The sequence below is a fragment of the Trichechus manatus genome, unplaced genomic scaffold (genome assembly GCF_000243295.1).
Source record: "Trichechus manatus latirostris isolate Lorelei unplaced genomic scaffold, TriManLat1.0 scaffold00082, whole genome shotgun sequence".
Taxonomy (NCBI): Eukaryota; Metazoa; Chordata; class Mammalia; order Sirenia; family Trichechidae; genus Trichechus; species Trichechus manatus.
In genome coordinates, this window is record NW_004444018.1 from 2,975,181 (window position 1) to 3,000,657 (window position 25,477).

The following is a 25,477-nucleotide window of genomic DNA, read 5'->3' on the forward strand; positions in this document are numbered from 1 at the left end:
GCGCAGTGGTTAAGAACTCAGCTGCTAACCAAAAGTTCAGCAGTTTGAATCCACCAGCCACTCCTTGGAAACCCTATGGGGCAGTTCTACTCTGTGCTGTAGGGTCGCTATGAGTTAGAATCAACTCGACGGCAAAGGGTTTTGGTTTTCTAGCTTTTAGTGGCTGCCAGCAATGTTGGTGTTCCTTTGCTGTTTGTAGATGCTTCTTCACAGGGCACTTCCCTTCCCCTGTTGTCTCTGTGTCTGTTTTCCCCTTTTGTAAGACAGTCAGAATCAACTCAAGGGCAAAGAGCTTGGTTTTGCTTTGGGTATGGGATTAGGACCCACCCTACTCAAATATGACCTCAGGTTAACTGATAACACTTCAAAGAAAGAATCTATTTCCCAACAAGGTCACATTCACAGGTACAGGGGTTAGGATTTCAATATATGTTTTTGTTTTTTGGGGGGAGGGGACCAAAAACCAAACCTATTGCCATCAAGTCGATTTCGATACATAGTTACCCAACAGGACAGAGTAGAACTGCTGCATAGGGTTTCCAAGGGGCAGCTGGTGGTTTCAAATTGCCGACCTTTTGGTTAGCAGTCAAACTCTTAACCACTATGACACCAGGGTTTCCTTTTCTGGGGGGGGAGAGGGGGTGGGAGGGTACAATTCAATGTGTGACAAATATTATCTCTTGACTTCCTCTTATGACGGGTAAACATTTATCTTGCTATCTCCATCTCTCAATTTTTGATGTATATGTAACTAATTTCACTTTCCCTATTGGATGCCCTTGAACCTCTTCCTTCAGTACCGTCAGTACTTGATCGTATGCTATCTTCTGAAATGGACGAACGTCAACCAATTCTTTTTGGTATTGTGACTGTGCGTATTCCTTCCATCTTCTTTTGATGCTTTCTGCATCATTTAATGCTTTCCCCATAGAATCCTTCAGTATTGCAAGTTGAATTTTTTCTTCAGTTCTTTCAGCTTTAGAAGTGCTAAGCATGTTCTTCCTTTTGGTTTTCTAACTCCAGGTCTTTGCACATTTCATTATAATACTTTACTGTGTCTTCTCAAGCCACCCTTCGAAATCTTCTGTTCAGCTTTTTAACTTCATCATTTCTTCCATTCGCTTTAGCTACTCTACATCCAGGAGGAAGTTTCAGAGTCTCTTCTGACATCCATTTTGGTCTTTCCTTTCTTTCCTGTCTTTTTAATGATCTCTTGCCTTCTTCACGTATGATGAACTTCATGTCATTCCACGATTCGTCCGGTCTTTGGTCATTAGGGTTCAATGCTCAAATCTATTCTTGAGATGATCTCTGAATTCAGGTGGGATATACTCAGAGTCATACGTTAGCACTCGTGGACTTGTTCTAATTTTCTTCATCATCAGCTTGAACTTGCATATGAGCAACTGATGGTCTCTTCTGCAGTCAGCCCCGGCCTTGTCCTGACTGATGATATTGAGCTTTTCCGTTGTCTCTTTCCACAGATGGAGTCGATTTGATTCCTGTGTATTCCATCTGGCAAGGTCCACACATATAGTTGCTGTTTATGTTGTTGAAAAAAGGTATTTGCAATGAAGAAGTCATTGGTCTTGGAAAATCCTATCATGTGATCTCCGGCGTCATTTCTGTCATCAACGCCATATTTTCCAACTATTGACCATTCTTTGTTTCCAACTTTCCTATTCCAGTCACCAGTAATTTTCAATGCATCCTAATTGTATGTTCCATCAATTTCAGACTGCAGAAGTTGGTAAAAATCTTCAGTTTCTTCTTCTTTGGCCTTAGTAGTTGGTGCATAAATTTGAATAATAGTCATATTAACTAGTCTTCCTTGTAGGCATATGGATATTATCCTATCACTGACAGCGTTATACTTCAGGACAGATCCGGAAATGGTCTTTTTGATGATGAATGCAACACCATTCCTCTTCCAGTTGTCATTCCCAGCATAGCAGACTATATGATTGTCCAATCCAGTATGGCCAATACCAGTCCATTTCAGCTCACTAATGCCTAGGATATCAATGTTTATATGTTTCATTTTTGACGATTTCCAATTTTCCTAGATTCATACGTTGTACATTCCACGTTCTGATTACTAATGGATGTTTGCAGCTGTTTCTTCTCATTTTGAGTTGTACCACATCGGCAAATGAAAGTCCTGAAAGCTTGACTCCATCCACATCATTAAGGTCAACTACCTTGAAGAGGCAGCTTTTCCTCAGTTGTCTTTTGAGTGCCTTCCAACCTGAGGGGCTCATCTTCCAGTACTATATCAGACAGTGTTCCACTGCTATTCATAAGGTTTTCAGTGGCTAATTCTTTTCAAAAGTAGTCTGCCAGGTCTTTTGTCTTAGTCTGTCTTAGTCTGGAAGTTCATCTGAAACCTGTCCGACATGGGTGACCCTGCTGGTATTTGAATACCGGTGGCATAGCTTCAGCATCACAGCAACATGCAAGCCCACACAGTACAACAGACTGACAGACATGTGGGAAGAGGGCAAGCTGCACTGAAGGCATTGGTGAAAAACAAGGCTCCCAGAATTGACAGAATAAGAATGAGATGTTTCAACAAACGGATGCAATTCTAGAAGTACTCACTTGTCTGTGCCAAGAAATTTGGAAGATAGCTACCTGGTCAGCCAACTGAAAGAGACCTATATGTATACCTATTCCAAAGAAAGGTGATCCATCCAAATGCAGAAATTATCAAATATCATTAATATCACACACAAGTAAAATTTTGCTGAAGATCATTCAAAAGCGGCTGCAGCAGTACATCAACAGGGACTGCCAGAAATTCAAGATGGATTCAGAAGACGATGTGTAAAGAGGGATATCATTGCTGATGTTAGATGGATATTTGCTAAAAGCAGAGAATACCAGAAAGATGTTTACCTGTGTTTTATTGACTATGCAAAGGCATTCGACTGTGTGGATCCTAACAAATTCTGAATAACGTTGTGAAGAATGGGAATTCTAGAACACTTAATTGTGCTATGAGGAGCATGTACATGGATCAAGAGGCAGTCGTTTGAACAGAACAAGGGGATACTGCATGGTTTAAAGTCAGGAAAGGTGTACATCAGAGTTGTATCCTTTCACCATACTTATTCCATCTGCATCCTGAGCAAATAATCCAAGAAGCTGGACTATATGAAGAAGACTGGGGCATCAGGATTGGAGGAAGACTCATTAACAACCTGCGACATGCAGATGACACACCTTTGCTTGCTGAAAGTGAAGAAGACTCGAAACACTGATGAAGATCAAAGACCACAACCTTCAGTATGGATTATACCTCAACATAAAGAAAACAAAAATCCTCACAACTGGACCAATAAGCAACATCATGATAAATGGATAAAAGATGGAAGTTGTCAAGGATTTCGTTTTACTTGGATCCACAATCAACAACCATGGAATCAGCAGTAAAAAAATCAGTTGACATGTCATGGGGTTGGTAACCAATGTCACAAAACAATATGTATACTAATTGTTTAATGAGAAGCTAGTTGTTCTGTAAACCTTCATCTAAAGTACAATAATGAAAAAAAAAATCAAACGATGCATTACATTGTGCAAATCTGATGCAAAAGACCTCTTTAAAGTGTTAAAAAGCAAAGATGTTACTTTAAGGACTAAGATACGCCTGACCCAAGCCGTGGTGTTTTCAATCACCTCATATTCGCGTGAAAGCTGGACAATGAATAAGGAAGACCAAAGAAGAATTGACGCCTTTGAATTATGGTGTTGGCGAAGACTATTGAATATACCATAGACTGCCAAAAGAACAAGCGAATCTGTCTTGGAAAAAGTACAACCAGAACGCTCCTTAGAAGCAAGGATAGCGAGACTCCATCTCACATACTTTGGACATGTTATTAGGAGGGATCAGCCACCTGCAAAGGACATCATGCTTCTTAAAGTAGAGTGTCAGTGAAAGAGAGGAAGACCCAGTGGCTGCAACAATGGGCTCAAGCATGACAACAATTGTGAGGATGGCACAGGATGGGGCGATGTTTCGTTCTGTTTTACATAGGGTCGCTATGAGTCGGAACCAACTCGAGGGCACCTTACAGCACAACAACAACATTAGGTGCCCTTAAACTTTATGCAACATAGTTAACTCTGCATTCTTGTAACATCAACTCTGGTCTGTATCCCTGGCTTTGTAAGATGAGGATGTAATTGCCCTGCCTTCCTCCAACTGTTGTTTTTCTGTTCCTTTCCCATCTTCTGTCAATCACATTTTTACTTTTTTATTGCCAAAATTGATAACATCTAGATCTGTTCTGTTATCATTGTTATGTTTTCTTCATTTTGCCTTCACATAGATATATAGATAGCTAACGCTGAGTCAACTCTGACTCATGACCTTACGTATGATGGAACAAAACATTACCCAATTCTACATTACCTTCACAATCAATGGCATATTGAGCCTATCATTGTGGCTACTGTACCAATTCATTTCATCAGGAGTCCCCTTTGTCCTCGCTGGTCCTCTGCTTCACCAAATATGATGTTCTCCTCTAGCAAGTGATCCCTCCAAAGCAAGCAAGTCAGATACTGTTCTGTTTTGATCCATAACCCAAAATCCTTGTGGGTATTGCCTTTAGGTTGACTCTAAAAGATGAAAACTATTAAAGAACATTTCTTTTATTATGACTCTAAATACTTTCACTGCAGAGCCAAGAAGAGAGCTTGGATGGCATTTCCTTCTCTTCAGTCATCATCTTCCTGCCACCCAAACGAGAAGCTTCCCAGCTTCATGGTCACTTCCAAATTTTGCCACATCTTGGTTGGCTTTCTGTTTAGATCATGATTCTCTTGTAGAGTTACTTGTTTTTCTTGGATTTTCTGACTGAGGTGTTGGTGTCTTGTAAAAAGAAACTCCACGGTCTTCATAATATCAGTAATACAACTTCTTACTTATTCTTTCCAATGCATAGGATTTATTTCTGTTTTCTCCTTGAAGATACTAGTTTTGACATGCACTAAGTTTCAGTTCTTCTAGGAATGATTGTTTTTTAAACTTGCTACCCATATGTCATCCTGGACTTTGTTTCCATGGGATTCTTGATTTAATTGCACATTTTGCATATTACAATTTCCTTCTTCTTGCATTTTAATCCTTATTTTGTGATAATACATCCTTAAAGAACTTATTTAGAAAGGAAATGTGGGAGATAAATTTTCTGTCTTGCATACTTGAATATAGGTATGTTCCCCTCACAATTTATTGAAAGTTTATCTAGCTAAATAAGCTTTTCTAGCACTCCTCTGGGATTTACTTATTTTGACCATTCTAGCTGCTTTTAATTTTTTTCTATATACCTGGCAATTCTTGGTGACCTGTTCATATTTTAAATTGAAGGATTCGCTTGAACATTTTAGGTAGCTAGTGTAGGATTCCTGTGCTGCTAGTAAATAGATGGTGTTTATTTTAGGCCTCCTCTCTTTGAGAGTGTCTTCCTAGGAGCTCAGTATATGAAGATGTCTGTTAGACTGTGGGACCTAATCACTAGAATGAGTAAAAAAAACAAACTATTTGCTGTCAAGCCAAGTGTGACTCATGGCGGACTCGTGTGTCAGAGTAGAACTGCACTCCGTAGGGTTTTCAATGGCTGAAATCTTTTGGAAGTAGGTTGCCAGACCTTTCTTTTGTGATGCCTGTAGGTGTATTCAAACCACCAGCCTTTCAGTTAATAGACCAACGCTTAACCATTTGCGCCACCCAGGAATACCAGAATGAGTGGGGCACTGTTATTTACAGAGAAGCTCGAGCTTTGCTTAATGTTCTCATTCAGTTGTTCTTACAAAGAGGAGCTCTGTCTTGTTGCCTTTGCAGTTGACTCTGTCTGTCTGTAATTCTTTGTTGGGGTAAGAGAGGCGAAGGGCTTGTGGACATGCCTTAATATACAGAACACTTTTAATCTCATTATCAGTCCGTTCACATTCCCTCAATCTGGAATTCTGCTTGGCCAGTTGCCTCCTTCTTTGCTCCACAGCAGAGCCTTCAGCCACCTCTTCTGGCTCTCTCCCGCACTCTCTTCCCTTTGTCATCACATTTCCACTCAGTTTCCACTTTCCAAAAATGTTCAACATTGAACTCCCTTTATTGCTGGTGGTCTCCTATTCTTTTAACTGTTATTGTTTCGTTTCTTTTGATATTTCATGTTAATGGATCTCTGGAGGGAAAAAAGGCAGACTCAAGTGCTCAGTCCACCATTTTGAACCAGAAGTCTCCAATTAGTTTTTTTTAGAAAAATATAAAAATGTCCTCATCGCTGTGGTTTGTTTTTAGTGCAAAACTTAACAATGTTTGATGATAGGACTCATCGTAACACATAGTCATTCTACTTGGTGTATGTTTATCAATAGTTTTATAGCTATCATTAAGTTAAACAGGTGTTCAAATGTTTGGTCTGAATTATTTTGCCAATATGATAAACTCTTGACTACTGTATTCAAATATCAAGTATTAAAAAAGTGAACAGATTTGAGAATTTAGATCTTTAACGCTTTAATAATTTATGATAATGTCAAATTACACTGAATTCATAATTTATTCTTGGGACACCAAGATTTAAAGAGTTGTTGAGGAGGGAGGTATAGGAAGGTTACTCTACACTTTACTTCGTTTCTCCAGATGGAAGAAGTTCTGAGCCTAATGACCACATTTTTCCTTTTCTCTAGGAAAATCAGAAAGTAAAGAAAGACCTTTTAGAAGCACAGACAAGCATAGCCTTTCTCCAGAGTGAATTAGATGCTTTGAAAAGTGATTATGCTGATCAGAGTCTGAATTCTGAAAGGTGTGTAACTTTGATTTTTTGAGTGGAATCATTATTTACAGGTGATCATCTATGCAAATGATAATAAAGGGTGATTTATTAACTTTGCCAGTATGTTCTTTACTTCCTAAAGATTTTACTTTCACTGTTAGATTTCCTAGTGTTTTTTGTGTTCAGAATGTTTTTTAAAGAAATTATTGGATGCTTAGCACCATGCTTGGCTTAATAAATGTTTGAATTAGCTGGGGACAGAAGAGTATACCTGACATGTTAAGAGTCGGTGCTAATTATAGTGGTTTGAAGGTAGGAATCCTGGCCATACAACATAAGAAAGGAAAAAGTACACCTCTGAGACAAATGATTTTAGTTTCCCATGTTTTAGTTTTATAGTATGGTGTTAATAACATAAGACCTGATACATACACACAGAGGTATGAATGTAGTTAAGGTATATATTCATGGATATTTATATAGGGATGTGCAAATATAAGATATATATATATATATATGCGTTTATCTGTGTATGTGTGTATATGTACATACACATTTGGCAAAATATCTTGTTTATTGTTTGTTTGCAAACTTTAATCAGACTTAAGATCCTATCATGGAAAGCAGTGACAATGTATTAAGTGCTTACTGTTTGCAGATCCCCGAGCTAGATGAGTTATGAGTGTAGAGTATGTAAAACAGAAAAGATCTGGTCTCTGCTTTTTGAGAATTTCAAGTTCAGTTGGAAAAAAAAGTAAAATTATCCCGGAGTTAAGTAGCATAAGGGTTAAATTACCACTGGCAGTGCTCCAGGTTGGGTTAATTGGCATGTGATCATAGAGAAAAATGTTCTTTTAGCTCAGTAGAGATGAAGAACTCTATAAAAGAGATAACGCTTGAGCTGAGGTGGGTGCAGAAATAGGTTTGGGTACGGAAAGGTGAGAAGAGGCAACAGTGGCAATCACAACATAAGCAGCTACGACAGGTAGCACTTCCACCTGCCAGGCACTGTCCTTAACACTTTACTCGTATTAATGCATTTAATTCACACAGCATTCTCTGAGCTAGGGACTTGCATTATCCTTGTACTGAACATGGGAAAAAGAGAGTCTAAGAGACATTCCAGGTGGAGCAGTAACCACAGCAAGGGCAAGAACATGGAAAAGGATGAGACTAGTTTGCGGAACAGAAAATAGAGATGTTTTGAATAGAAAAGCAAAAATGAGGAAAAGGAAAAAAAAAAAAAGTTAAAAGCTACGATGTAAGAGCCCAGATTTTTGGCTAAGAAACTTGAATTCCTACACTCAGTTGTGAAACTTAGCTTTATTGTTGAGCCAAGGTCTGAGGTCACCAAAAAAGGCATGACTCACACAGGCACTGGTTAGAATAACACTTTGCTCACATAGAGAAGAGACAGTAACGATCAGTTCTATATGTGGGTGTCGGTCCCCCATGACCAGCAGGTCTCACCTCACAGCTGATGCTGGGCTGGCGGTCTGAACACACCCCCGTTCCATGCTGCAGGCAAAGGACTACTTCCTCCCCACCCCCAGCAGGGACTAAAATAGTGCAGGGTGCCATATGACACACACACTTAAGCAGTAAGCAGTACAAAGAAGGTTTACTATGTACCCAGAACAGGGAAGGAGTTTCCCTAATAAGGAAGAAGAGGAAGAAACTATGTCAGAGGAAGGCTTAGTACCCAGCCTCCATTATCAGGGGATGTTCCAGGCCCAAGGCTCTGATTGGGCAGTCCAGGTGAGGGTTGGAAGGCCGAGCGATAGACGACTCTTCCAGCATGTACCATTAAAAGAGTGAGTGTGGACAGGTGGTTCTGGACAGAACCTGGTATCCTAAGAGTTTTTGGAAGCCAAGTAAGAAGTTTGTGTGCTTAGCAATGGGGTTCAGGTGGCATCGAGGCTGGCGGAGAGTGGAAACTGTTCTCAGCAGACATTTTGAGGAGGAAGCCAGGACTTGAGTAATAAAGCGGCAGGGGCATTGCAGAGTATGAGTGTATACTGAGGCCAGAAAGCCTGATTCTGTGGATTCCTTTGCAGTTTAGGGAGGAGGAGGGGAATGAGAGCAGGAATAGGGCAAGATGGGGAAAGGTGAGGGAATCACAAGGAAGGAGAACATAGAGGGTTGGGATTATATAAAGCTTGGAATTAGCAGAGAAGGGTCGGAGTGAGAGAGTGTATTAGATTGAAGAGACTGGTTACTGTGAGCACCTGGGGATCGGCGACTTAGGAGAAGGTCTAGGGGTTCGGGTCGGTGGGGGAGGAGATGGAAGAGCTGGGGGTCCTGAGATGGTGGTCGACAAGGAAGAGCATCACATCACAGGTGTCAGAGGTGGGGCAGAACCTTGCCCAAGGGAGCACCGGGTGTGGCTGTGTGTAGGGTCCTGGAAGCAGAGAATGTTCTGCCAGACTGCACCACAGTACCTTGGTGAGGCTGCCGACACCCCAGAGGAGCAGAGCAGGGCGAGGGTGAAATAGACAACTGCAGTCAAGGGCACATGTCTTTGAAAAAGGTGGAAAAGGGTCTGGGAAGGTAGGTATAGATGAGGCAGGACTGAACACCTAATTTTCATTTAAACATAAAACATAATTTTACAGGGATCTGGAAATAATCCGCGAGTACACCGAAGATCGAAGTAGTCTTGAAAGGCAAATTGAAATACTCCAGTAAGTTTGCATATAAAATGCTCATTACGTTTACATTTTACTTCTTTAAAAAAAAAACTAATAGAATGCGTGCCATGTATAACACCATTTGCTGTTTTCTAAAGATCAAGTTGGCAGTTCAGTATATGTCTCTTCTCATCATGCTGCATCCAGCACATCCACCTAGCTTTTTGATGCTTCTAATCCTAAATAAATGATTGGAATCCAGGGAAGAGAGTGTAAGTCTCTAAAGGTCCTCACTTGTCCAGTGACGTGGGCAGTGTGTCTTCATTGCACCTCTGTGAAGAATCAGAGCCCTGACCTCATCAGAATTCTCTGCACCTCTGCACAGTGAACTAGACAGGCTTCTCTTCTTAGTGTATGTCACAGGGCTGTGTGTATGAATCCATTCGTTCTCAATTTATTGTGCTTGGGTAAATGTATATTTTTGTTAGTTTTCCCCCCAACTAGAAATATTATACCTGCAGTGTCACCTTTGAAGACACTGGTGTTGCAGTTAACATACTTGGCTGCTAACCAAAAGGTTGGAGGTTCGAGTCCATCCAAAGGCACCTCAGAAGAAAGGCCTGACAATCTACTTCTGAAAAGTCAACCATTGAAAACACTATGGAGCCCAGTTCTACGGTGACACACATGGCGTCGCCATGAGTCAGAATTGATTCAGTGACAACTGTTTTGTCATCTCCTTCACAGCTGAGTGGCAGTAATTCCATCCTTTGAGGGCCTTTCCCACAATACCTCCATCTCCCACCCCCTCTTGTCATCTGGACTCATGCAGTCTTTTCTCCTGCCAAGTATGAGTGTATACTTCCCCAGATGAAGTAAGGTTAGCTGAACAGATTATCTTCACCAGTTTTGAATGCCTTGTAAGTCTCACATCTGGCAGTTATAGAGTTCATTCTTACATTAGTCATATTGATTCATTTATTCATTCAGTCAACAGATTTTCCCTCAGAACCTTTTATGGGTCAGGTATGCCAGGAGCTGAGGAAAGAGGGGCAAGTAGGAGAAGAAAATATCCTTACAGGTTTAGTCTAGGGGAAGAAGACAAAAACGGTCAACAATTATAGAAATGAATGTAAAATGCCAAATGAGAGAGGTAAGGCAAAGGAAAAATTCTCGTTCTAACCAGGAAGGTCAGGAGAATGTTCCCAGAGGAAGTGATGATTGAGCCTAGAGCTGAAGGACAGGTAGACATTAGAGAGGAGCTCTGTTGTTTTCCTAGTTTTATAGAAAAGGGAGCCGATTTTCAGAGGTGCAGTTAACGTACTCAGCTGCTAACTGAAAGGCTGGAGGATTGAGTTCACCCAGAGGTGCCTCAGAAGAAAAGCCTGGCAATCTACTTGCAGAATATCAGCCATGTAAAAATATCAGCGCAGTTCTACTTTGACACACAAAAGGTCACCATGAGTCAGAATCAACTCTGTAGCAACTGATTGTTGTTTTTTTTTTTTTAAGACTTGCCTAAGTCACACGGAAAACGAGTATCTGAGCTGGGATTTGAACCCAGAGGTCTGAGGTCAACATCTGAGCCATTTACTGGTAAATGATGGTGCCTGGTAGGACAGCACCAGGCCATGAGTAGAGTGCAGGAGTAGCCAGAAGAAAGAGGCCTGATATAGTCCAGTGTGTTCGTGTGTCTGCTGGTGTGTCAGAGAGCAGCACGTGGTGCCAGTGCCCAGGTCAGACATTTAGGACACAGAGACCTGCATGAAACCTGTTCAAGTACCACAGCACATGAGGGAAGAGTTAGTTCCACCATATAACTAATTCATTTATAAAATATCCTGACACCTTTAAAGAGAGGATGTATTGATTAACATGTTGTACTTCTAGTAGTAAATTATCTCAGTGTATGAGGTTCAAAGGGAAGGCATAGAATGCTACAAAAGGTAGTAACTCCATATTCTGATCCATTTGTCTGTCTGTCTATCTATCATTCACTCATTTATTTGTGTACTTATTTTTTATTCTGTAGAACAGCTAACCGGAAACTGCACGACAGTAATGATGGCCTAAGAAGTGCCCTAGAAAACAGTTACAGCAAGTTCAACAGATCTTTGGTATGCAATAAAATTTTATTATAGATTTTATTCTTTCTAGTGGTAGAGTATTTTGTAGATGATGAAAATCATATATTTTCTTAGAGGAGAACTTCATATGGATCCTTAAATAAGGAGAAGCTATTTCCATATAATAAGAGGAGGAACATTTTTTCCAAATTAAAAAAAAATCCACTACCCTTCTGCAGAAATGCCTAGATGTTAACCAACTCTTTTGTTAGATGTTCAAGGAAACTAGAGAGACATGAAGGATGTGATGGTTTGCCCTGCAAGAGGTTATAATGTCCTAGGGAGTTAAGATGTGCATAGATAGCAATGCACCTACTTATCACTTATCAACTACCTCGTTATCCAACATTTTGCATTTACAATAGTAAAAAATCTGCTGTCTGACTATTTTGTGCATTAATGATGTACATCTGACAGTAACAAATGCCGAGGTGTGAGGCAAGAGTAATGCTGGCTGCAGTGGTTAAGGTTATGTATCAGTTTGTCTGGACCATGATGCTCAGTGGTTTGGCAGTTATATAGTGATGTAATTTTGCAGTTATGTAATGATGTAGTCACCCTCCATTTTGTGGTCTGATGTGGTCATCCTCCATTTTTGCATAACACTGATAAGGCCGATTTTCACATAACAACCTAGTCTTTGAAACTTAACCATATTGATAAATGAGGGGTGGGTGTAATATAAGAAAAGGTGGGAAGTCCTATGGAGGCAAAAATAAAATATTGTTCCAAACAAGAGAAGGACAGAGTGTTTTGGCACATCAAGTATGCCTTATCTTAGTTAGATTATCAGAGTTGGACTTGGATTTCAAACCCTCCTACAGAAACAAGCTAAACTCCCATTTGAAATTTTGAAGGCCCTCCCCACAGTGCATTTCCCTTAAAGCCAAAGCGTCTTTGCCCATCTTAGGGTATCAGCTACAAGCAGGGGTTCCAGAGCTATAAATCTGAATATGAAAGAGCCAGTCACTAAGACAAATTATGGTGGGAGAAGAGACAAATCCCAGGAAGTTGGTGTTGCAGAGTCCTGGCAAATCTGGGGAACAAGAGTCCTCCTTTATGTCATGTGCAGCAGGCTTGGACTTCAAATACAATAAAGAGAGAATACTTACGTTTAGTTATCTCGTTGCAACTTTCTCCTTGATTTTCATGCTCACTTTCGCTCATGTGGGATACTAAGCTTTTAGTTATGTTTGAAGAAGTTAAGGAGTGTGCTGCAGTTAAAATAATATTGGGAAAATGTTACATGGAATAACAAGATTATTTGTATATTACAGCGCATAAATAATATCTCTCCAGGGAATACAATTTCTAGAAGCAGTCCCAAATTTAATGGCCATTCTCTTCAACCTCTGGGCTATGACAGGTATGTTAATACCCACTATTTTTTTGTTTGAATTCTGGATCCAATATGAAAGGAAAGTAAATTTTCTTAGAGATGAGGCAAAATAATAGTATGTAGTTTGGGCACCAATTTCTTTCCATTCTGTGTTATCTTACTTTAAAATTCTGAGGCACGAAATGTAAATATCAAAAGTAGAAATGTTCTAGAGAGGGCAAAGTTATTTCCTTAAGATGTTGTCATGACTTGGTTTTATTATGCTCACCCTTACCTCATCTCTAATCATTTCTTAGAAACAGACTCAATAAGAGGTGTTTCAGGGAAACTAGTGAAATCACTGAAAAAAAAAAAACCAAAAAACTTCAAAATCAAACCAGTTGTCATCGAGTCGATTCCACCTCATGGTGACTCCATGTGTGTCAGAGTAGAACTGTGCTTTATAGGGTTTTCAGAGGCTATGATCTTGCAGAAGTAAATTACCAGGACTTTCTTCTGCAGTGTCTCTGGGTGAATTTGAACTGCCAGCTTTTCAGTTAGTAGGCAAGTGGTTAACCATTTGTGCCACCCAGGGACTCTGTGGAATCACAGATGTTGGGGGAGAGGGAGGAGATGTATTCATGTAGAACAATATGGTTAAATAATTATTGTGGTATATGGGGTTGAGACTATCTAGCATGATCTGTAAGTGTTTAATAGCTTAGCATAATGTGATGTAAGCTATGTTGGAGGAAAAGAAAACTTTCAAAACAGAAATACCACTGGTAGATGTTTATAAGCTACTATATTAAAGGAGTGCCTGAAGCTGACCAGAAAGTGAGCATTTAACTCTGTTCACAAACGAATGAAGTGAAATATTGGCACTATTATTACTTGAGACTTAGTAATAAAAACTTAAAAATTACATCGTATAAGTGTGTGGATATACATGTATGTATAGTGTTGCTAGTTAAAAAGTTAATTTGGGGGTATGTCAAAGTCTGTGGCCTGGACTGATGATCCTTTCTGGGAGGGTCGTTAGTTTGATAACAAAAGTTAAACATTTTGTTTATCTTTTTAATGCTAATCTAAAAACTTAATAAAAGCATGTTGTGTGTTTAATTTTGTATCTTTTGTGGCTTTGTTTGATTACTGTAAGTGGTAAATTTATTTTGGTTTTGTGTTTTTTGTAAGAACGCTAATAAAAAATATAACTTGTTTTACATTTTTACGTATTTAATCGTAATGAAAATTTTCTTAAGGCATGGATTTCATTTCTTTTCGCTCCTTATTAAAAAAATATAAGTAGGTTAAAAAAAAAAAAAGTTCTAACCAGTACTGACAACATGGAGCTGAAGTAGTTTGGACTACATTGTAGCAAGAATGGTTTCCTTATGTTCCTTGCAGATTGGCCTGAAATGAGTTATAGAAGAAGAATTTCATAAGTGTTGAAACAACACCAACAAAAAAATACGTGCGCGCACACACACACACACACACACACACAAACACACACACACACACACACACACACACACACAGCTAGCTGGATTTAGTTATGGTATGAAACTTCCTACCCTAGGATCATGACTTTATAGTTGAGCAACATATTAAGTATAAGTGGTTAAATCTCCTTTTCAAATAGTTTTAAACATTTGCTAGTGGCACAAAAACATTTTTGATTTCTCGGATTTTCATGGCTTCTCCTTATTTACATTGAGATCATCCTTTTGGTTCTAAACATATCCATTTCTTATTACTTTTCATATCTGGACAGTCTGGAGACTGTACACTGCCCACTCTCCCTTTCCAAAGAGATCATGTATGCAGAGTGCCAAGGATGATTTCTAGGTGCTCAGTAAGTCCTAACCATTGTCATTTCAGTATATGCTTAGAGTATAACGAAAATCAAATGGAAGCACAAAAGTAAATAGTGAGGAAAATACGCATTTCTTTTAGTGTTTTGTTTGATGTTAATTTCTCCCTCATTTGTAAAATCTTAGAGTTTCATAAATGGAAAGATCTACGAAAGTCAGGGGTTCTAGCCTTTATCTAAGGCACCACCCTATGTAACATTTCCTTACAGGAATCTTTCCAGACACTGTGTCAACGCACTCGTGGCAGAAAAGTCATCTCATACATCAAACCATTCCAGTGTCGTATATTTTAGATGCCTTCCAGTTTTCATGTTCATGAGGAACTTGACTCCCAGAAAAGTTTGTCACTTGGCCCATATTTTGTCTTGTGTAACCTGAGACAATGTATTCTTCTTTTTCTTCATGTGTCAGCTCTTCAGGTGTTGGAAGAGAGAAGCCATTGAAAGTATTCCTCACATAGGAGGGTTTTGAGTCTCATGTCATAGTTGTTCCTTCCATCTGTGTTTCAGAATCTCTTTTAGGTAAAGGCGTTATCCAGAAATAAACACACTATTTGCTAATGGCTGGACCATATTAGAGTAAAAGAGTTCATTTATTCTACTTGCGTCTTTATAAATGTAACTCGAGATTGCTTTAACATCTAATTCTTTTTGTATCAGGAAATCAAAAAGGTAATTAAAGATAGTGTTGCTTATTTAATGTTTGATTTGAGTGTCTTTATGTTGATTGATTGTTGCATAGAATGGACTGATAATGCTTTGAACGTTTTATTTCCCCTGTTGATTAATCATGGAATACATTGGGACTCTTGGTTAAAGTGAGAATGTAGGTCTTGATTTCACTGCTGTCTTACCATGCATTTCTCAGCATGTGAGCCCTCAAGTCAAGCAGCCTTCCCCCTTTATTTCCAGGTCGTCCCGCTCTTCCTACGTGGATGAGGACTGTGACTCTCTGGCCCTCTGTGACCCTATGCAGAGGATGAATTACGAAGTTGACAGCCTGCCGGAGAGCTGCTTCGACAGCGGCTTGTCTACCCTGAGAGATTCCAACGAGTACGACTCTGAAGTGGAATTCAAGCACCAGAGGGGCTTTCAGAGGTCACAGTGTGTGCAGGAGAGCTTTGGGGGTGATGCTTCAGATACGGACGTAAGCCCCAGAAATCATTGCTCTCCTAGGTCTCATCTTTGATTAAATGTTACCACCCTATCTGACTTTTGAGGAGCCCTGGTGTGCAGTGGTTAAGCACTCAGCTGCTAACCGAAAGGTTGGCGATTCAAACCCACCAGCTGCTCTGTGGGAAAAAGATGTCGCAGTCTGCTTCCGTAAGATTACATCCTTGGAAATCCTCTCGGGCAGTTCTACTCTGTCCTGTAGGGTCACTATGAGTTGGAATCAACTCGAGGGCAACAGGTTTGAGGTTTTTTATTTGTTTGTTTGCTTATCTGACTTTTACCTGTTATGGTAATCCATTTTAAATGTTATAAAGATGAAAAATAATCAGTGGAATGCTCTTTTCTACACTGTTAAGGAGAAACTCTCATAGATTGTCATTTATAACAACTCTGTTCCGTAACAGTGTCGACTGTAGATTCAGCTGTGTGGTTTTGCTTCTTTTTAATTCATGATGTATGTGGTCCCAAACCAAACAGCCGTGAAAACCCTCGGAGCAGTTCTGCTCTGCAACACGTGGGGTCACCATGAGTCAGAACTGACTTGATGGCAGCAGGTTTGGTGGTTTTGGTTTTGATGTATGTGTAATGAGATATTTTGGTTTTCAACTGTTGATTTTTTTTTTTAATAGATTCCCGAGATAAGAGATGAAGAGATGGATGGTTCCCCCTTAGACTGGAAGCCTCAAGGGTCTGTGAGTGAAGGCAGCTTTGTAACTTCAAGAAAGCCGATTTCAGCACTTTTACAACAGGTAGGTAGTTTCTGAGGCACCTTTATTCACGAATTCTGTTAATTTTCTCTGCCATGTTACTTATTAGGCAGAAGACTGGCACTACCTTTATCACCCACTGTGACTTTTTTCCCTAGACAGACATGGCAGATGACAACCATAAATCTAGTTCGCAGAAGGCTTACAAGATTGTGCTTGCGGGGGACGCTGCAGTGGGGAAATCTAGTTTCCTCATGAGACTTTGCAAGAACGAATTTCGGGGAAATATAAGTGCCACCCTGGGTATGGTTTGTATTTCAATTGATAATGAGAAAATGACTTGTATTTAGTTTCCTCTTATTTACGTACACAGACCTACTTAGCTATCTCTTTCTGTCTCTGTGTGTATATGTGTATGTATACATATATGTATGTACACATGTATGTATATATATGCTTATCTATAGAATGGGCCTCTGTTTTGGCTAAAGCCCAACTTTAGGTAAGGAAGACTGACAAAGGACAGAAGTACCCACTTAGCCAGTTACATCAACCGGACCACATTTAGAGCCTGAGAGGATAGATTTGTTTATTCAGCAAGTATTTTCTGAGTTCTTCCTATGAGCCGGATACTGTTAGAGGCACTAAGAAACAAAACAGACAATAGCCCAGCCTCCAAGAACTTACCAATGAAGAGAAATATACAGAAATCAACAAACAAAAAAAATGAGGCTTGGGGTGAGGTAGTTGTACACACGGTGGTCAGGTCAGGAAAAGCCTTTCTGATAAAGTATCATTTGCTGTTGATCGAGTGACAGATATGGTAACCAGTGTGTCGTTATAGTCAAAATCATAGCCAGCTGTATGCTCCCCTGCCCTCCTTCACAACGGAATACAAGAGTAATACTTCTCAAACAAGGAAAGAAGTAATGTCCTGGTTTGCAGTATCCAGTTTGCATAACAATCAGTGAAATGAGTTGAAGATATGCAAATTTTCATTTATTTTTCTTTTTCATCTAAAGAGTTCCTATTCTGATAACCAGAGATGTTAGAACACATTGATTACCCTCTTCTTTGTAAATTTATGGTTTTCTGATATACCCTTCAAGATAATGCAGCCAAACATTTGCTTAAATTTGGTTTAGTTGTTAGAGAGCATGTCATATATGCATATACATATACATGCACGTATACATACACATACATATACACGCACGTATACATACACATGCATATACGTAGACACATATGCATATACCAGTTGCCATCAAGTCAATTCCAATTCATGGTGACCCCATGTATGTCAAAGTATAGTTAATTATGCACCATAGGGCTTTCTGTTGCTGATTTTTCAGAAGTTTCTTTCCAGACCTTTCTTTCAAGGTTCATCTGGGGTGACTTGAACTACCAATTTTTTGGTTAGCAGCTGAGCAAGTTAACTGTTTGCACCACCCAGCTACTCTACATCTACATGTTGCTCTACGTATACATACACGCATGCATATACTCACGCACACACAACCAGTTAGCTGGGCATGTGGAACATAGATTTTCCCTTTGTCCATAGATGATATCTCACCCATGTCAGCCAGCCTGCAAATGGTGCACCTGCTCACATGTGTGGTCTGACATATAATTAGTCTATGAAGGTCACTCTCCTTGAAGGCAGTGTTCATCCCTCTCTACCTCACTGAGCTTCGGGTAATTGGCTTTTGTCTCATCTAAAGTGGGTTTGAAAGTAAAAACCAGCGGGATGGTTCATGTCCTGTTTTCCATTCTTGTATTCGTTTTCAGGAGTTGATTTCCAAATGAAAACTCTCATTGTAGACGGAGAAAGAACCGTCCTGCAGCTCTGGGACACAGCTGGTCAGGAGAGGCAAGTGCTCTTCATCATGTTTCGGGCTCTGCTTAGGGTTGCATAGACAAGCCTTGTAGGATGTTTGATGTTTTTTATGTTCCTATTAAAATTTCAAGGATGCATGACATTTTCCACATCCCAGGCTTTCCTTCTTCATTTATTTATCAGTTGTGGTGAGAGGAAAGACCTTTCAAGCTTTCATTGAGCTGATGTTTTGTCGGAAAAAAATGAGTGTCCTTTCCAAACTAGAGAATTTAGGTGACTCAACACTCCTGAATGCAGTGATGGTATGAGAATCCACTTGGCAGTGGAACGATAAACAACGGAAGAAGGAGACTTGTCAGCTCCCCTTGGTTCAAGGTCAGAAGCACAAACTAATTAGCAGACTCACATCTCGTGAGGGTACCTTATTTTGCATTCATGTCCAATGACCGGAAGCATTAAGCATAGGTTTTAATCTTGTCTAACTCTTTGGGAACATAATCCATTCAGTAGTTCTACAAATACATATTGGGTGTTGGTCTCTGTACCAGGCACCATTCAGAATGCTAAGATTCAGCTGTGAACAAACAGACAGAAATAGCCATCCCCATGGAGTTTATATTCTCCACATCCTGGGAGTTTCAACGTTTGAAAAATATCTGTGGTTAACATGGGCCTGTTTGAAAGTACTTATAAAATGCTGTGCTTGGTTTTAAAGTTGGGACATATATGTTGAGATATGCTCTTTCCCTTACTGAAACCCACCTATCTGCCATGTGTATAAAGTTTCTTGTACATGATTGTGTTCAACAAATACTAGTTTTTCTTCCACTCACTCTTAATACTCCCTACCTACCATGTTGTTGTTTGTTGCCGTCAACTTGATTCCAACTCATGGCGACCTCATGCTCCATAGGATTTTCAAGGCTATGACCTTTCAGAAGCAGGTCACCAAGTCTGTCTTCCGAGGCACCTCTGGATAGGATAGAACTGCCAACCTTTTGGCTAATAATCAAGTGCTTAACTGTTTGCACCACGCAGGGACTCCTTCCTACCTCCCATACCTCTCCAAAATAATTTTTCTAGAATGTGCATCTCCTTCCAACCTCCTCTGTGTCCCACACGTGGGCTCCAGTGCCTTGTTGGTAAGGTTGAAATTTTTAGAAATTATGCTCTCAACCTTGTCCTGGTTATGCTTTGGGATTTCTAGACATTCTTGGGATTGTGTGGTGGAGAAAATGGTTGGTTTTTCTATATCAGTAGCCCAGAACTCATCCTGTTAACTTCAACTGGGCCATGCTAGGCCTTGGAGATGCTATTTCATAGTAATATATTGCTGTTATATTTTCTCAATTAGGACTTATTTTAGAAGATGAGAAAAAAAGTGAGTGTAAAAGACATAAAAACAAGGCAGCACCAAATTGACTAATTAGAAAAATTACTTATTATGTGCTTTTCACTTTTCCAGATTCAGAAGTATTGCCAAGTCTTACTTCAGAAGGGCAGATGGTGTTTTGCTGCTGTATGATGTTACATGTGAGAAAAGCTTTCTCAATGTGCGAGAATGGGTGGATATGATTGAGGTAAGAAATCAAAACAGAGAAACAGAAAATTATACAGGGAAGTTATAGGCCATCTTTGAAAAGTTATCACTCTTCTTCATCTGGATAAACTTGATTAGAAACCATTGATCCAAGCTATCAGGAAGACCTGGATGTGAGAGGCAGTGTTTCCAATGGCACCTGGCTGTCTCGGTCTCTTCCTCAGTAGCTATGTGAGATCTCGTGAAGCCAAGGACATTACTAAAGGGAACTTCTGAGAATAAAACTTCCGGGTTTTCTTACTGATAAAATCAGAACCCCACTGGAAGCAGGTGAAAACACAGGTAATCTAAAACAGAAGTAGCTCTCACAAACAAGCAATGGCACAGTTGGATAGGTAGCCATGTGGTTCCATAGTTGGATGTGTATAGGGGCTTCTGTGCCTGTAGAAGTAAGGTGAAATGCCACCTGGTGGTAAGCATGTGCTGAGGCCCAAGTTCTATAGGAGCTGTGTTCTCAGGCTTTCTCTGGTTGTGGCTTGGGATCTGTAGGCATCCCAGCGTACCATTGAAATAGTGATTGGTATTTTAAACGTGTGGTAATATCAGTGCTTTCTTCTGTGTTTATGTGAAGTGGTGCCTTTCATCTGAGGAGCTTTCATATCTTTTATTTTCATTGGAAATATTTTTTTATTGTGGTAAAATATGCATAACATAAAAGTTAATGTTTTAACCATTTATAAGTATATAATTCAGTGGCATTAATTATATTCACAATGTGTAACTATCACCACTGTCTATTTCCAGAACTTTTTCATCACCCCAAACAGAAACCCATTAAACAGTAACTCCCTATTCCTTACTTCCCCCAGCCCCTGGTAACCACTATTCTATTTTCTGTCTCTATGAATTTGTCTATTCTAGATACTTCATATGTACAAATATTTGTCCTTTATGTATATGGCTTATTTTTTTAGCATGTATTTTCCAGGTATATCGACATTGTAGCATGTATCAGAACTCATTTCTTTTCTATAGGTGAATAATATTCCATTGTCTGTTTGTAGCACATTTTGTTTATCCACTCATCTGTTGGTGGACATTTGGGTTGTTTCTACCTTTTGGCTATTGTAAATAATGTTGCTATGAAAACTGTTCAAGTCCCTATTTCCAGTTCTTTTTGGTATACACCGAGGAGTGGAATTACTAGGTCATATGGTAATTTGATGTTTAACTTTTTGAGGGACTGCCAAACTGTTTTCCATAGCAGCTACACCATTTTACATTCCCACCAGCAATGGATGAGGGTTCTAATTTCTCCAAATTTTTTCCATCACTTGTTATTTTCCTTTTTTGATAGTAGCCACCCTAATGAATGGTTTTTTATAAGTGGGAAATGATTTTAACTACATTTAGTGTGCTTCAAACAGTTATTAATCAACATAAAACTAAATTTCAAGCTATGGTTCATCACTCTCTCTTGAAAAAAAACTAGTGACTAATACAATTTTTTAAGTGACTATGCCATCTATCATTTTTAATAGGCATTAAAGTACAGTAGTGGCTAAACAGAGAACTGATTGGTGTTTGATCTCAGGTTAGCCTCTGGATTTTGCCGTCGGGCCTATTTCATAGCCCATAAAAAGCAGAATCAATAATCTCTTTCTAACTAAAGAAGCGATGTGAGACATGACTGACTGAAATTGGCAATAAGACGTAGAAAATGACAAATGTGCATTTTGTTCCACTAAAGTATCATGGCTTAAAATTATTATAAACACATCTCTGTGAAAGAAGTAAGAAACTTATTGTTGTTCTCATTTGTTTTTATGAGAAACCTGCGGCGTAGAGAGTATATGACACTGGCTTATAGTAACTTACTGGTTAGGGGTAGAACTGGGGCTAGAATTGGTCTTGCTGATTCAGTACCAGTAGCTCCTTCTATATAGCTCCAAGGTGAGCAGCAAATTAATAAAAGCAGCTCTGATGTCAAGGAAGGAATTACAGTGTGCAGTACTGCATAGAAGAGACACATTACCCAAGCGAACAAATGAAGCTCCCTGGGATACAGCAGTGAGTCCAGAGAATAACCTATGGCAAAGCTTTTTTTATTATTGAACATTTGGGACATAGTCTTCATTTTAAGTCTTTGGATTAGGGTCTGGTTGCTCAAAAAAAGCGGCACCACAGGCAAGGTCAGCCGCAGTGTTGACCTCAAGTGACCAGCCATAGCATGTATGAAGAGTTGCATCGCCAGAATTTGCTAAACACCTACATGTGGTAAGTCACTTTTTCAGCTATTGGTATCATGTCATAGGGCCTGAAAAGGAAAAATGCTTGAATTGTGATGGAGGGAAAAATTAGATACCACTTGATATTTGACTTTCCTTTTAGAAAAATGATGGGCACGGTGAACCATCCCCATGACTTAGCCTCACCTCTTTGAGGAAATTCTATAGGGGCCATTTTTATGACCCCAATACAAATGAATATGAATTAGTGGTGTGATCATTGGCATAGGACGGACGGTTACAACATCTTATAATAAAATTATGGATATCTGCTGTTGTGGCCATTTATTGACCTGTCATGAATAACTTATTGATTGAATATTTGGGTAAAGGCTGAATGGAGAGACTTGAGATGTGAAATTCTTCCCAACTTTTACACATTCAGAAGTATTTTCTGAGTACCTGTTACATGCATGTACTGTTCTAGATGCTTGGGATGGATCTGTTAATGGAACAGAGAGCCAGTGCTTACAGAGCTTGTATTCTGGTAGAGGGAGACAGACAACAAGCAACAAGCATAAAGAAAATTAATAGTATGATAGAAAGTGATAAATGTTATAAGGAAAAAGAGAGAGAGAGAACAAAGTAAGTAGGCTTACGATGTGGGAGTGGGCTACAAATTTAATCAGTGCAGTCAGTGGAGCCTCACTGAGAAGGCGACATTGAAGTCAAGACTTGAAGGAGGTGCCGGTCATTCAGCCTCTCCTACCCTCAACCTCCTTAAGTGGATATTTGATTAATAGTTTCCTAATGGTGCCCCCTTTAACCCTGAGATCACCAAACAACATAATTAACACATTAATGGGCGGGACCTTTTTAGGGGGAAGTCCTTATCTAGTTTTGGGGAAGACCTTTCGTTCTCTTCTCCCTTTGCCTTTTACTACCCTCTGGTGCCCTCCTTCATGAGTCCCTGGGTAGCGCTCTGCTGCTACCCGAAAGATTGGTGATTCGAGTTCAACCAGAGGTGCTGTGGAAGAAAGGCCTGATGATCTGCTTTGGAAAAGTCACAGCCACTGACAACCCTATGGAGCACAGTTCTGTTCTGAAACACATGAAGTCACTACAAGTTAGAATCGACGGCAGCTGGTTTGGTTTGGGTTTGTTTTGGCACCCTCTGTCAGAAGAAAATTGTCTGAAGAGAACCAGAACCAAACCCATTGCCACTGAGTCCATTCTAACTCATAGCAACCTCAGGTCAAATGTAATTTCATTATTTTTAAGACCAATTTCCTAGTCCCGTATAGCACCTTACTGAATGAGCACCTGATGTTTTTACATACCACAAAGAATTTCCAGATGTCTTTGTGAGGAGCGCTGCTTCTCTTATTTAGAAATGGAAGCCTGTTTTTCTGTGCTAGTCAGGTTATCTTCTTTTATTCGGGTCATATCTTGATGAGGCTAATAAGGGATATGCCCTTGTCAACCCTTTCATTTTACAGATAGGGAAATTGAGGCAGAAATGTGAAGAGACACAGCTAGTGGGTGGACCAGTGGTAGGAAGGGCAGGGTCTCAAATTTAGATCTGCTCCTCACATCTCACAAAGGAGTGCTGGGAAAGTGTAAACGATTTGCATATGCTGATTTGGGAGCATCATCCTTAGAAGTTATTTCTTTGAATGATCAGTGGTTGATATTCCGTAAAAAGAAACATTGAGCATTCAGACCTTCCCATTTTTCTTTGGTTGTAAACCAGGTAGCAGTGAGCATGGAACTTTCAAACCCCGTTTTTGTCCCAATATATTTGCAGAATTACTGTGCTTTTTACCTGGGATAATGGAGTTGCCTTGTAATCACTGTTGTCTGAAGCGAAAGTTGTGGAAGATGATGTGAGCCCTGTAGCCAAATATAATTCTGTGACGGTGTGCCTGGAGTTTATATTGGCTCGTAGTGCTCTGTGTGCTAGAAATAAGAAATTAGAAGATACGTGTTTCCTTTGCCCTCAACAGCATTAATCCCAACGCCTTTTGTCGGTCTCATTAACCTAAGAAGGAAGCGTTTTATACTGGAAAGGGTTATGGAATCAGGGGGAACCAGGTTTGGACCCTAGCCCTGACATTTACGACTGTTTACCCTCTCTGAATTTCAGTTTTCTCATTTGCAAATGGGAAAAATTATAGTTATTTTTAGGGATATTTTAAGGTTAAAGATGTTTATATACAGCCTGTGACACAACATGCATTTGGAAGATAGTAGCTGCTGCTGCTGTTCTTCTTAATCTCATCATCATTAGTCAAATGGCTGATGTATACACATTTCTTTTCTTTTCCTGTGGTAGGATGCAATCCATGAGAGTATTCCTATCATGTTGGTAGGAAACAAGGCTGATCTTCGTGATGCTGCTGCCGCAGAGGGACAAAAATGTGTCTTAGGATACCTCGGAGAAAAGCTGGCCATGGTAAGAGGAAGGGTGGGTCCAAATTGGAAGAGACCTTAGGAGTTCACTGGCTTTGGAGTCAGTGCCTTTCATTGTTGTCTACCTTTTCTTAAGATACCCTTTGAGTAAGCCTCTGTCCTTTTTGATGGGGCTTCTGTCCTTCTTACACAGGCAGAACTCCCAATACCCTGACCCCATTCATGAGTGTAAGTAATTACCCCATGGATTAGACCCTTCATAAAGGTAAAACGATCACTTGATCATTTTTCTCCATTGTGTATCATTGACAAAGAGGAGTCAGAATTACCATCCTCCTCCTTACTCTCCCCTAGTTCCTGGAATCCTTCTATAGTCATGGAATTCAATTAAAGAAAAATGAATGAGTGTCCTATTTTGAAAAGAAAGGTTTAATGCCATAGGGTTACTCTGCCAAGGGGCAGAGATGGTGCAGTGTCTCACCTGGGTGTACCGGACTTGGGAGACATCTTTTTTTCTCCAAGATGTGTGCTTAGTTGGAATAGTCTAAAATGATTTTTGGTTATGCATGTGTATAGTGGGTGACACTCATTACTGTCCAGATTTTATCTTGGGCAATGTTTATTCTTCCATTATTATCATCATGTCATAATGCTACCTGAACTTTCTATGACTTGTCTTACCTGTACATGGATCCACATGTTCCTTGGGTCAAATAAGAAGTTAATACAGTAACAGTCTGATTTGATGTTGGTATCTTTGTTGTCTGTTGTCAGCCCCATGAAAGGACTACTTTGCTCTATCTATCTATCTGTCTATCTGTCTGTCTGTCATCTAT

At 39.8% G+C, this 25,477-nt stretch overlaps 1 protein-coding gene across 1 annotated transcript in view; it reads left to right on the forward strand.

Annotated features, from left to right (window-relative positions):
• RASEF (RAS and EF-hand domain containing) overlaps positions 1-25,477 on the forward strand; it is a 110,110-nt gene that overhangs the window by 61,329 nt on the left and 23,304 nt on the right. Inside the window, exons 6-15 of the mRNA XM_004381293.1 lie at positions 6,703-6,818; positions 9,404-9,472; positions 11,451-11,535; positions 12,822-12,910; positions 15,651-15,885; positions 16,541-16,660; positions 16,777-16,921; positions 18,413-18,494; positions 19,927-20,041; positions 24,565-24,684. Of these exons, the coding sequence (XP_004381350.1) occupies positions 6,703-6,818; positions 9,404-9,472; positions 11,451-11,535; positions 12,822-12,910; positions 15,651-15,885; positions 16,541-16,660; positions 16,777-16,921; positions 18,413-18,494; positions 19,927-20,041; positions 24,565-24,684 (1,176 nt within the window). The remainder of the gene's footprint in view (positions 1-6,702; positions 6,819-9,403; positions 9,473-11,450; positions 11,536-12,821; positions 12,911-15,650; positions 15,886-16,540; positions 16,661-16,776; positions 16,922-18,412; positions 18,495-19,926; positions 20,042-24,564; positions 24,685-25,477) is intronic.